The sequence below is a fragment of the Pteropus alecto genome, unplaced genomic scaffold (assembly GCF_000325575.1).
Source record: "Pteropus alecto unplaced genomic scaffold, ASM32557v1 scaffold61, whole genome shotgun sequence".
NCBI lineage: Eukaryota > Metazoa > Chordata > Mammalia > Chiroptera > Pteropodidae > Pteropus > Pteropus alecto.
The window spans coordinates 16,007,633-16,019,851 of NW_006434835.1; the positions used below are offsets into that span (position 1 = coordinate 16,007,633).

A 12,219-nucleotide genomic window follows, 5' to 3' on the forward strand; every position below is an offset into this window, starting at 1 on the left:
GGAAAGACAGCCAGCTTGTCCCACCAGCAGGGGGCACCTCAAACCAGGTGGTAAATTAGGACTCATGGAGACAATGCATCTGGACCGTAGTACCTTCCCATTTGTTTGGTGGAGTCTGAAAGTCACATTTATTCAACAAAAAAATGTTTGAGCTTCTGTATAGTAATGTGCCAGGAGCAGGAGATTGAGAGATGTGGAAGTTACTGGATGCTGAGCTCAACTCTGTCAAGTGACAGTGACTGCGGAACCAGAAAGTGATATAGATGTGAGTTGTCATCACTTCTCTGTTTCACTCAGTTGCCTCACCCAGACCCTCCCAGCGGTCTCTTTCTGCAAAAGTGATCCTGGTTGTAGAGCAGGCTTTCCTGGGCCACGGTCTGTCTGTAGCTCCCACCCATACCTCATGTCCTGCCCTGTCTGGAGACCCAAGAGCCAGAACCTGTAGCAGATGCGGGCAGAAATGAGACCCCAAAGAGCAGGTAGCTTTTATTCTGTAGTGGGGGCTTCCTTTCTCCATTGGTACTGGGACTGGTTGCAGCCTGACTGTAACTGGTCCCCCAATCCAGATTTCTCTCTGCCTTCCCAACCAGTCCTATCAGAACTTCTCCCTGCTTGTGGCTCCCTTTTGAGCCCTGCCATTCCCAGGAACCACAAGCCCCGCTAACTGCCCCTTTCTCTCCATCTCAGGAAGTGGATGGGGTCTCCCTCTTTGAGATAAGTTTACCATCGCCCTCTTTGGTCACTAGTCCTGGGATGTGCTCAGATTTCTGAGTAGATGCGGGCTCTCCCTCACTGGTCTGCTACCCTCACGGTTGACCAGGACCTCTGCCACCACTTAACCCGTGCTTTTCTCTGCCAGTGTCTGGGCTATGGGAAAGAGCTCCCTGTTCCTTTTTCCAAACTCAGGGCACAGAGAAGCCAGGACTGGACAGAATGTCTGTGAAACCCAGGCCCTAATTGCTTGGCACAACCAGTGCCCCATGCTTATGGCTCTGTGGGGGGCACAGGAAGCAGAAGGCTCCCTTGCCCTTTGGGAGCTCAGGCTTGTGCAGAGACGACTCGGTGGAATAGGGCTGGGCTCATACAGTGTGACTTCTCTTGACAGACATTGCAAGGAAAGATATCAAAGAAGTCCTGAGTCAGTTTGGAGACAGCCACTGCCTGTGTGTGTGGAGCGCTGCAGAGGGAGCAGCTCAGTGGCCCACAGGAAGCAGCCCTACGTCTGCATTGCCCTGAGTCAGCAGTGCGGTGTGGCGGACACAGCTAAAGTGTCATCTAACCAGGACATCCAACACGAGGGAGGGGCCACTGTCTTGCCAGGCTAAGTCTGGGCCAGATCACATGCCCTTGGCTCTGGGCCTGGGCCCACCAGAGCACTTCTAGATGTCAGCAGCCAGGGAAGTGAAAGGTTAGGAAGGGCTGGGCCTGTTTAGCCAGGAGATGAGAAGATTCAGAAGACGGAAAAGTCTCCAAATATCTGAAGGGCTTGCAAATGAAAGAGAGATCAGAGAAGACCCCAGGGACACAACTAAGCCCCACGAAAATGAAATTCAGGGGCAGGAGCTTTAGCGCACGGGCAGTCGATAATGCAGAATGTTGGCGATAGCTTCCCAGAACACCGTGCCCATGAAGGATTCTGGGTCTGTGTCTGGGCTTGGTGGGGGAAGCGTGCCATAATCAGTTAAGCCATCTGCCAGGGTGCTGGCTGGGAGGCTACTCCACTAGTGTTGCATACTTGCCACCTGCTTTAGAATCTGTGCTAGAAAGACCCTCCAGAAGCTTCAGGTTCTAAGAAGGTGACCGGGTGGTCTGTGTCGGGTGGTCATTTCCCAGGGCCCAAATGCCCTTGTAGACCAGTGACTTGATATTTTTGTGCCATGGGTCCCTTTGATAATCTGAGGAATTCTAGAATATTGTTTTTAAATGTGCAAATAAATGTATTTCCTAAAGTAATGTTTTAAAATGTGCAAATAAAAGATTGAGGATTATAGAAAAAGCCAATTATGTTGAAATAAAGTTATTAAAACATTTATAAGGTAAAAATGCTTCTTAACGCATAAAATTGTAAGCAGTGGGTCTAATGACTATAATTTTGGAGTAGCGATGAGTATAAATGATACTTCACAATATCTGCAGCGACTCTAATGTGACAATGAGAATAGCTGTGATTCTGTGACAAAGTGGCAAGTGGCGATACCATATTCATAATTTGAGGATATGCTAAATTTCAGCTAGAGATTCATGAAATTTCAGCTAAAGGTTCCCAGGTTCCCACATTTATCCACAATCCAGGATTGAGAACTCCTTGCCAAGGAACTTGGCCCCTTTGGGAAGGAGCCCTACTCTGGGCTGAGTCCCCTAAGTACGGCCTCTTGCCATTGAGAGGAGCGAGCTTGTCCACAGGCACCAGGACCAGGCTGGGAGAGCCCACTGCACTACGGGGTTTGACTTTTTCTCTCTCTGCTGCAGGTGGGCAGACAACTTCGTGGCCCAGGGCTGCGGAGGGAGCAAGGAGCACAGCTTCCAGCATCCCTTCCTTCAGGTATCTGCCCTGTCCCTCCCCCTCCCATCTCCCAGGCATCAGGCCAGGTGCCCCGTGAGGCCCTGCTGTTTCCTGACCTAAGGGTGGCGTCCACCCTGCTCCCAGAAGAGGGAGCAGAGGGCACAGTCCTCTGTGGGAGGCCCAATTAAGTCCTGGTGAGCTGTCATGCCCTGGACACTGTGAGGCCAGCCATCACTACTTCCAAGTGTGGACACATTTGGAAAATAACCCTCATAGCAAAACCTGCTTTCCATCCACCAGGAATCCAGATCCCACTGGGCTAGGGCAGACGCCATAAATAGGAGGCACTTTACTACTCAACTGGAAAGTACAAGAGTCAAATTTCAGCCCCAGCTCTGCCAGCAGCTGGCTCTGTGACTTTATTTATTTTATTTTATTTTAATTTTTTTAGGCAAGGCAACCCTTGGTTGACTTCACAGATTGCAAGGACCTTGTCGGCTTACAATCCCTTATTTTTTTATTATTTTTATTTTTTACACCTACAGCACCTGGTCTTCCTAGGTGGTCTCCCATCCAAGTACTAACCAGGCCCAACCCTGCTTAGCTTCCGAGATCAGACGGGATCAGGCTTGTTCAGGGTAGCATGGCCGTAGATTGGCTCTGTGACTTTATAGGAAGACCAGGTGCTGTAGGCGTAAAAAATAAAAAGATAAGGGATTGTAAACTGACAAGGTCCTTGCAATCTGTGAGGTCAATCAAGTGTTGCCTTGCCTAAAAAATAAATAAAATAAAATAAGAATAAAATAAAATAAAATAAAAAAAGTTTCTGAGCCACTCTGAGCCTCAGCTTCTCCATCTGGAGCTTGACTGGGGTTGGCCTGGATCGGTCGTCTTCACACTGGGCTCTACCATGGTCTTAGGGTTTGCCTCAAGATGTTCAAGGGGCTTGGAGGTAGACCCAGGAGACAGTCTCTGGCCTCCTACACACAGCAGCCCTGCTTTTGCCTGCTTTATATGTTGGGGTTATAGGTAAGCTCTTGTCTGAAGAAAGGTTGTGTTAAAAATTGTTAAAGGCAGCCCTTTTTCTAGCTCTAAACTCCTAGGGTTCTGTCCTTGCAGGCAGTGGGCATGTTCCTGGGGGAGTTCTCCTGCCTGGCTGCCTTCTACCTACTCCGGTGCAGAGCTGCAAGGCACCCAGACTCCAGCATGGATCCCCAGCAGCCTTTCAACCCCCTTCTTTTCCTGCCTCCAGCCCTCTGCGACATGACCGGAACCAGCATCATGTATGTGGGTAAGCAGCCAGGCCAGGCTGAGATGGGCTCAGTGAAGCCCATGACCTGAGGGGGCCACTGGTGAAACAACCACTCCTACCCCCAGCTCATCTTCACCCCATCCCTGCTGCTCTCCCACAGACTCATGCACACACACTCACCTAAGATTCACTGAGCACATACTATGTGGGAGGTACATCTTCAGCCCTGAGGACACCTCAGTGAACTGACAGCCTTGGTCCTCGGGAGCTAACATCATATGTCGGTCCTCTCCTAGCCCTGAACATGACTAGCGCCTCCAGCTTCCAGATGCTGCGGGGAGCAGTGATCATATTCACAGGCCTGTTCTCGGTGGCCTTCCTGGGACGGAGGCTGGCGCTGAGCCAGTGGCTGGGCATCCTGGCAACCATCGCGGGGCTGGTGGTCGTAGGCCTGGCCGACCTCCTGAGCAAGCACGATGATCAGCACAAACTCAGTGAAGTGATCACAGGTGCGGCCGGGGTTGGGGATCCAGGGGCTGCCCTTCTATCCTGTCCTGTCCTCTCTAGGAGACCATCACAGAGTCATTCAACAAACTTTTACAAGCTCAGCTATATGCCAAGCCCTGGATGAGGGCATGTGGGGACCAGCTGCTGTGGACATGCACCTGCTCTTGAGGTGTCAGATAGAGTATAGGGAAGGCCAGAGGCCTAAGCAGCTCGAGAGAGGAGTAGGTAAGGAGCAGGAGATCAGAGGAGGCAGAGGGCTTGAGCTGTGATATCATATACAAACACAAACTGCTGGATTTGGGAGAGGAGAGGAACGAACATATTTATTGAGCACTTACCAAGTGCCCAGCCTGGTGCTGAATACTGTGTGTTTGTCATGACAGTAATCCTTACAATCCCAGAAAGGAAGCAGTGTAGCCCATTTTACAAAGAAGTGACTACCCTGGTCACTCAGAGGCAGGAGTAAATCAGAAATGTCTATCTCAGAGCCTATGCTTCTCAAAAGACCGCTTACCCCATTGCACAGGCCTCTGGACCTTCTGTGGCCTCAGCCGAGAGGGTTGCTAGCCGGCCCCACCACTGGGAGCCAATAGATCAGGCACAGGATGGTCATGACTGTGCCTCGTGAACTGTATGGTAACTGCAGAAATCGGACTGTGCCTGTTATGTCCCCATGAAACCCTCTCCCTTATCCTTGGGCCCGCCACCCTGCCAGCAGCCCCGTGGCCTTGCCGTCTTCCTCCCTCCCTCACCCTGGGCCCTGTTGATCCTTTCCCGCAGGGGACCTGTTGATCATCATGGCCCAGATCATTGTCTCCATCCAGATGGTGCTAGAGGAGAAGTTCGTCTACAAGCACAATGTGCACCCACTGCGGGCCGTCGGCACTGAGGGTGTGTGAGCACGGTGGCTGGGAGGAGGGCGCTGGTCCGGGAGCACCCTGGAGGGTAGCACGTGAAGTGAATGCACACGTAGGAGTGCAGGGCCAGGTGCCAGGGACCACTGGGAGGGGGTGAACCTCCTACCCCCCATTTCTTCCTCCCTCACCGCATGTGTTGCCAAATATTCTGACATCTGCCATGCATGCACCTGGCCAGAAGGTCAGGGAAGATGAGGATGAAGATGAATGAGAGGTGAGCCTCACTCTAGAGGAGCTGACCAGCAGAAAGGACCAGGCAGTGCAATTTAGCTCAGACCACTTGTGCTAAAGTGATGTTTCACCTGCCAAGCATATATGAGTGTCTGGAGGCAGAATAGGTGGCATTCGAGCTATGACTTCAATGGGCAGAGTGGGAAAGAGGGGACTCCAGACGTAGCAAAGGCATGGGGTACTGGATGTGAGTTTGGAGACCAGTGCAGAATAGTTTGAGATACTTGTTTAATGTTGGAGAAATCAGGAATTGAGTAGGTCAAGGTCACGTCATGGAGAACCTTAAACATCAGGCAAGGGGATTTAGACTTTAAATGACAGGCAGGGAGGAACCACCAACAGTTTTTGAGCAGAGAAGTAACTCAAAATTATGCTTTAAAAATATGAAACTAGCAGGGTGGTTTAGAGCAGCGCCACCAAAGTGTGGCCTGTGGACCAGTCAGGGAGCTGTTTGTGCCTGGTCCACAGTGAGCTCAGGGCTTAGGCAGAATGTTAATCGACTGCATCAATGATGTCATTAAGAGTAGTGTTTGTTTCTGCTCATTTTTTTTTCTAGCAAGACTTTCTGAATGAAGCAGTGCATTGATTTACATTCTGTTCCAGCTCCTTGTCACAGACCAGTGACACTGAATTAGAGAGCTATGTTTTTCCACACTTGTGAGCACTATAGTGATTATAGCCAGCAATTCGTTTTTAAATGAATAGAGTTTAAAAGTGTCAAAGAGCACTGTACATTGTAAGGGTAGCTATTGTTTTGTGGAAGTGGGTGTATGTGTATGTGCCTGTGCACACATATATTGGTCACAATATAAAAAGTATTTCTTACTCTTGGTGTAGTTGAAAAACACAGATTAACATGGAAAAGGGGCAGCTAGAGATCATTCAGTTTGGCTGCTGAGAAATCCTAGTGAGAGGGAGAGCTCCAGGTCCTGAAAGGAAGGCCTTGGTGTGAGGGCTGCAAGAAGGCGTGGCGGGAGGTATGGGAGGCCTTGCTGGGCGGGAGGTACCGGGAGTCTGAGGGTCTAGCGGAGAGTGCCACGTGTTTCCTCCTCTCCTGCAGGCCTCTTTGGCTTTGTGATCCTCTCCCTGCTGCTGGTGCCCATGTACTACATCCCTGCCAGCTCCTTCAGTGGAAACCCTCGTGGGACGCTGGAGGATGCACTGGATGCCTTCTGCCAGGTGGGCCAGAAGCCGCTCATCGCCCTGGCGCTGCTGGGCAACATCAGCAGCATTGCCTTCTTCAACTTCGCGGGCATCAGCGTCACCAAGGAGCTGAGCGCCACCACCCGCATGGTGCTGGACAGCCTGCGGACCATTGTCATCTGGGCACTGAGCCTGGCACTGGGCTGGGAGGCCTTCCACGCGCTGCAGATCCTCGGCTTCTTCATCCTCCTGACAGGCACTGCCCTCTACAATGGGCTGCACCGCCCGCTGCTGACCCGCCTGTCCCGGGGCCGGCCCCCGGCGGAGGAGGGAGAACATGAGAGACTGCTGGGTGCCTCTCGGACTGCCATCAACGATGCCAGCTGAGTCTCCTGCAGGGACTCTGCTGCCCCCTGGATGCACCTTGTTCACCTGGAGGCTGAGGCCACACAGGCTGGTGAGCCTCAAGTGCCCTGTCCCCAAGGCCTCCCCCTGCCCCTCCCCACAGACCCCAGGACAGCTGCTGCCACAGAATTTGACAGGACACCCAGGTCCCCTTTTGTCACCACCCTCTGCAAAAAGGTGTTACCCAGCCCCTATAGGCATGGGTACAGTGACCAGCCCCAACAGGCTCCCCCCAACCCCAAACCCCTCCGGCAACACTAGAGCTAAATCGTGAAATGGAAATGCAGGAGCTAACAACCGTGGGATTTCCTCCTAAATCGAAAACTAAAATTGGTTCTCCAAAGAAAAGAGGTGAGGGAGCAAATTCAAGCCAGAACTAAGTATTGTATTTTTAAAAACTCGTAAGACGTTCTCTAGTCTAGTTTGGAGCCCTGGGTTTCGCAAACTCACTGTATGCTCCCCAGCCCATTACCTAGTCACTCTGGGCCTTGGTGTCCTGCTCTGTAAAGCAGAAGGTGTCAAGGCTGTGGCTTCAGGGCCTTCCAACCCCAGCTGGGCCCATTCTGTGGGCCCGTCATCCTGGGAAAGGAGTAATAACCGTTTATTGGAAATTCCCCTCTGCCCACAGTGTCTCCTCCCCAGGCCTGTTTTGGTGTCCTGTGTCCTTGCTCACACACCCTCAGGGCCTCCCTTCCTGGGAGAGATTACAGGGGAATTACAGGCAGCCCTCCATAGCAGCTTTTATGAACTCTGCACCTTCCATTTTAAAGATGAAGAAACTGAGATACAAAATGGTAAATTATTTGGCAAAAGGAATGTCCTGCCATAGGCTCTGGTCATGCAAGCCACGTGATCCTGCCACAGGCTGGAATCTAGAGCACAGCTGGAACTCAGCTCCACCCCAGCAACCTGACTCCGTAGAGCACTCTCCAGGGCGATGGATTGACCAGGATTCTACCATTAAGAGTAATTTTGGTATCCCAAACATTATATTAAGTGCATAATTTTCATTCTCTTGCAAAACAGCCTGCACACAGGTCAGTGCAGATGAGAAAACCACAGCCCAGGGAAGGTTAAGTGACTTCCTCATGGTGTCAGTCTTCCAAGCAAGGTTTGCCTGTTTTCAAATCTGTGGCCCCATATGGGTCTCTCTGGCGTCTCTCGGGGGAGTTTCCTGTGGCCAAGAGAGAAGTATCATGTGCTCGTGTCTTCCTGGGAACCCTAGCCTGAAGGGAGAAGACTAGCATCAGGGACCTCAAGATGCTGAGCAGCCCCTCATTCCAACATTTTTCACTCGGCAGTTTCTGGAGCCTCAGACCATTTTCCTGGGCAGCTCAATCATAAAACAAAACACCAAATGCCTTCCTTAAAATAGATTCTGGGGGAAGGGATCTTTGACAAGCAAAACCCTAGGGCTGTGTGGGAATCCAACAGGTTATTAAAGTTTGTTGGGAAAAGAGGGTCTTTCCATCTCACCAGCTCAGAATCCCAGGGGCCCCTGCATGTCTCTGGGCGATGATGTATATCACAGGAAGCAGGAAATGGAGAATGAGGGTGGTCTGGACTATAGCTGCCTTTCCAAAAAAACTGGGGCCTTAGAATGTTGTTTTAGGCATTATTTAAAAAAGAAAAGAAAAGGGAAATTGGCAGTGTGGACTTTTCTTAATGAGGGAAGGAGCTCCAGGGCTGGACGTTCCTGGGTGTAACGACTAGAATGTTGGATGGAAAGCTCTAATGTACCGAAGAATCACCCAGTCCACCCTGTGTTGTTCAGGTGAAGAGACAAACACAGAGAGAGGGTGGAACTTCCCAAGGTCACACCACCAGTGACAAGCAAAGCCAGAGCTGCTCGTTCTCATTCCTTGCCCACCTGCTTTTGCCACAGAACGCAGCCGGGAGCCGTGCCAGGAATCCGGGACCGCTGCCCAACCCGTGCACTCGGCTGTGAAAACTGCCTAAGAGGGCGTCAAGGAAGCACTTGGCTTTTATTCAAGTGCTGCCATGGAAGACTGTTGATTTTAACGTTGAAGGCTTGGGGAGAATTATAATGGGACTTCAGTGGTGAGGGGTGGCAGAGCATGGGGAGGGGAACGCCCTGTCGAGCCTGCCACCAACTCAGGCAAATCGCTTTACCTCCTGGAGCTTTGGGTCCTCACATTTTTAAAATGAGAAAGCCAGTCTCCATCTGGCAGGATGAGCGTGAAAGTTACATAAGATAATAAATTGCAGGTGCCTGTGAATGCCGACGCACAGAGGGGTCTGTGTAAGGCTGCGCCGTCCACTAGGGGGGTCTGTCAGGGGCACTGAAGTCACGGCTGGGCACAGCTCGGAGTATCGGCTCTGCTCACAGGAGAGGAAATATTTTATTAAAATATACCATCATGAAGTAAAATGTAAAATTCACATCAATTGCGGGATAAAACATGCCTCAGGAAGATTTTATGCTGATGGTATATACCCTCCCAGCCCCTAGAGATGTGTTCACTGTATCCTATTGTCACAAGTGTTTTGAAGGCTGAGTGTGAGAGGCTTTGCCGTGTCGTGCTGGTCATGTGAATGGGAGGCTAAGGACCTCCACTCTCCCACTGAGTCCGGAGGGCTGTAGTGACCATCTAGCTGTGGCCTACTGTTCTGAATGGAGTAAGGAGGCCTGAATGATGGAGGTGTGGCATGGAGGCCCCAAACCCCTAAATCAGAATTGCCTGATAACAGACCTCTGTAAACATCTCTTCAAATACAATGTAAATTAAAGCATCTGTATTGTAGTGAGTTAATGGGTCCCTGCCCCTCACAGAGTGTCCCTGGGGGAGCTGCAGCTGGGGCTTTCTTCAGTCCCAGGCCTCAAACTCCTCTCACCAGGAATCTGCCTACAAGGCAGAGACTGAAGACCATGCCAAGTGGTTCTGTTTGCCTTCACCTTGTCCAAAGGTCTCAGTGTTGTTTAACAAGCAAACAGCCCTCCAAGAGGTCAGAGCTCTTGCCCCCTAATGAGAATGGCAGAGGGCTGGAGCAAAGGGTCACATGGTGTAGGGGAAAGATGCAGAATCAGGAATCAGAGAGCTATGTCCTCCACTTTGACTGGGCGACCTTGGACAAGTCATGTTACCTCTCAAGAACTTGGCTACCTATAAAAAGGAGAGGTTCTCAGCAGCCCTGAATGTGTTCACCTCCTTGGCCCGCTCATCGATCAATATCATTCTTTCATCTTGGCCTTGGTTTAGAGCCCCTCTGGCCTTTTGTTGACAACATCCTTTTAAAACCCAAGGTCAGCAGGGGGCCCCTATGTAGTCATGAAAGTTTATAAATTGGCTTTCTTCATTTAAAACTCTTATCAAAAAAAAAAATTCAATAAAGGATTTCTAACCCAGAATTCAACAAAATTTACTGAGAATGGATGTGCTCCAAGGACCATGGATCCATCCAAGGAAACAGGAAAGACAAATGTGTAAATAAAGAATTCCAAATCAAAAACAGACTCACAAATATAGAGGACAATTTGGTGACAGAGGGGAGGGGTGTTGGGGGACTGGGAGAATGGGGTGAAGAGTTAAAGAAGTACAAATTAGTGGTTGATAGATGGTCACGGGGATGGGGAGCACAGCATAGGGAACGCAGTCAGCATTAATGTATTGGCCAGGTGTAGAGCCAGAGGAGAGAAAGAGCAATTAGGGGGATTGTTTTATAAACTATATAAATGTCTAACCAATGTACTGTGTACTTGAAACTAATAAAATAAAATTAGAAAGAATTCCAGCACAGCGTGCTGTGCAGTAAGAGGCCTATGTGGTAAAGGAGAGATCAGCTAACTGCCTGAGACTCAGAGCTCCACTTGAGCTGGGTATCGAAAGGTAGACAGAAGTCTTCTAGGCTTGATGTATGGAAGGAGAGAAAGAGAAAGAAGCAGGAGGAAGAAACAGCTTGTAAAAACAGAAATGTGTGTGTCACAAGGTGATATATTCGAGAACTGCAGGTAAGTAGACTGATAAGCCTGGGAATAAGCATGCAACATAGGAAGTGGCCAGAGAGGTGCAGGCCAGATAGTGCTGTACCTTTTAGGCTTTGCCGAGGTGTTAGACTCTCTGTAGATGGTAGGGTGCCCTGGAGAGTTTTAGGCAAGGGAGGGACATGATCCAAATTGCTGTTTGGGAAAATAACCTAGTTATTAGGTTTGATTGGCATTAGGAAGTACTGAAGGCCAGTAAGCCCACCTTTGAACAAGGGAAACAGTGGCAAGAATAAATGCAAGAGCCATTCGAGAAGCAGGACTGACCTTTTAGAGCTCTGACTGCAAGATCTTATATTGTGTAAGGCCATTATGCTAAGTGAAATCAGAGAAAGACAAATACAGTATGATCTCACTCCTATGTGGAATCTAAAAAAAAAATCCTCTCTATTTTCTACCTTGTTTTCTAATTCAATAGAGCAAAGTAGGAATTATATGTCTAACGCAGAATTAATGAGTAAAGATTTGCTTTGTCTGATTAATGGGTGTTGAGGAATGATGTAGCTGGACTTGCCTTTGTGTTTACCTGGATTACTGAAAACCAATCACCTTTCTGTGATTTGACTACACTTCAGTGTAGTCAAATATTCCTTTTCCTTCTTTCCTCCCTTCTTCCCTCCTTTCCTTTCTTGTGGTAAAATATACGCAACATAAAACTTACCATTTTGATCATTAAGTGTATTCAGTGGCATTAATATGTTCACATTGTTGTGCAACCATCACCATTCACCTCCAGAACTTTTTCATCGTCCCAAACTGAAACTCCATACCCATTATGCATTAATGCCCCATCCCCTCTCCCCTCAACCCCTGGGACCCACCATCCTACTTTCCGTCTCTATGAGCTTGATTGCTCTAGGCACCTCATATAAGTGGAATCATAATATCTGTCCTTTTTGCCTGGTTTATTTCATTTAACGTAATGCCTTAAGGTTCATCCATATTGTAACGTGTCAGAACTTACTTTCTTGTTAAGGCTGATAATATTCATTATATGCATTTACCACAATTGGTTTATCTATTCCTTCACTTGGACATTTTTTGGCTATTGTGAATAACACTGCTATGAGTATTAGTGTACAAATATGTGCTTAAGTCCTTGCTTTTAATTCTTCTGAATGTATACCCAGAAGAGGAATTACTGGGTCATATGCTAATTCTATGTTTAATTTTCTGACCAGTCGCCATACTGTTTTCCACTGCGGTTGCACCCTTTTACATTCCCACCAGCAGTGAACAAGGGTTCCGTGAAATCACT

The 12,219-nt window shown here is 49.2% G+C and overlaps 1 protein-coding gene and 1 non-coding gene across 3 annotated transcripts in view; one reads left to right on the forward strand and one right to left on the reverse strand.

Moving 5' to 3' along the window:
• SLC35F6 (solute carrier family 35 member F6) overlaps positions 1-9,712 on the forward strand; it is a 16,346-nt gene extending 6,634 nt beyond the window's left edge. Inside the window, exons 2-6 of one of the 2 annotated variants that reach the window (XM_006910303.3) lie at positions 2,470-2,542; positions 3,623-3,794; positions 4,052-4,264; positions 5,043-5,153; positions 6,471-9,712. In XM_006910303.3, coding sequence (XP_006910365.1) covers positions 2,470-2,542; positions 3,623-3,794; positions 4,052-4,264; positions 5,043-5,153; positions 6,471-6,940 — 1,039 coding nt within the window. In that variant the 3' untranslated portion in view covers positions 6,941-9,712. The remainder of the gene's footprint in view (positions 1-2,469; positions 2,543-3,622; positions 3,795-4,051; positions 4,265-5,042; positions 5,154-6,470) is intronic. The other variant, XM_015588250.2, reaches the window with a different exon arrangement.
• On the reverse strand, positions 3,040-3,158 carry LOC112478672. Its single transcript, XR_003045907.1, has one exon. It is a non-coding gene; the product is annotated as a 5S ribosomal RNA (ribosomal RNA).
• Positions 9,713-12,219: the final 2,507 nt, after the last annotated feature.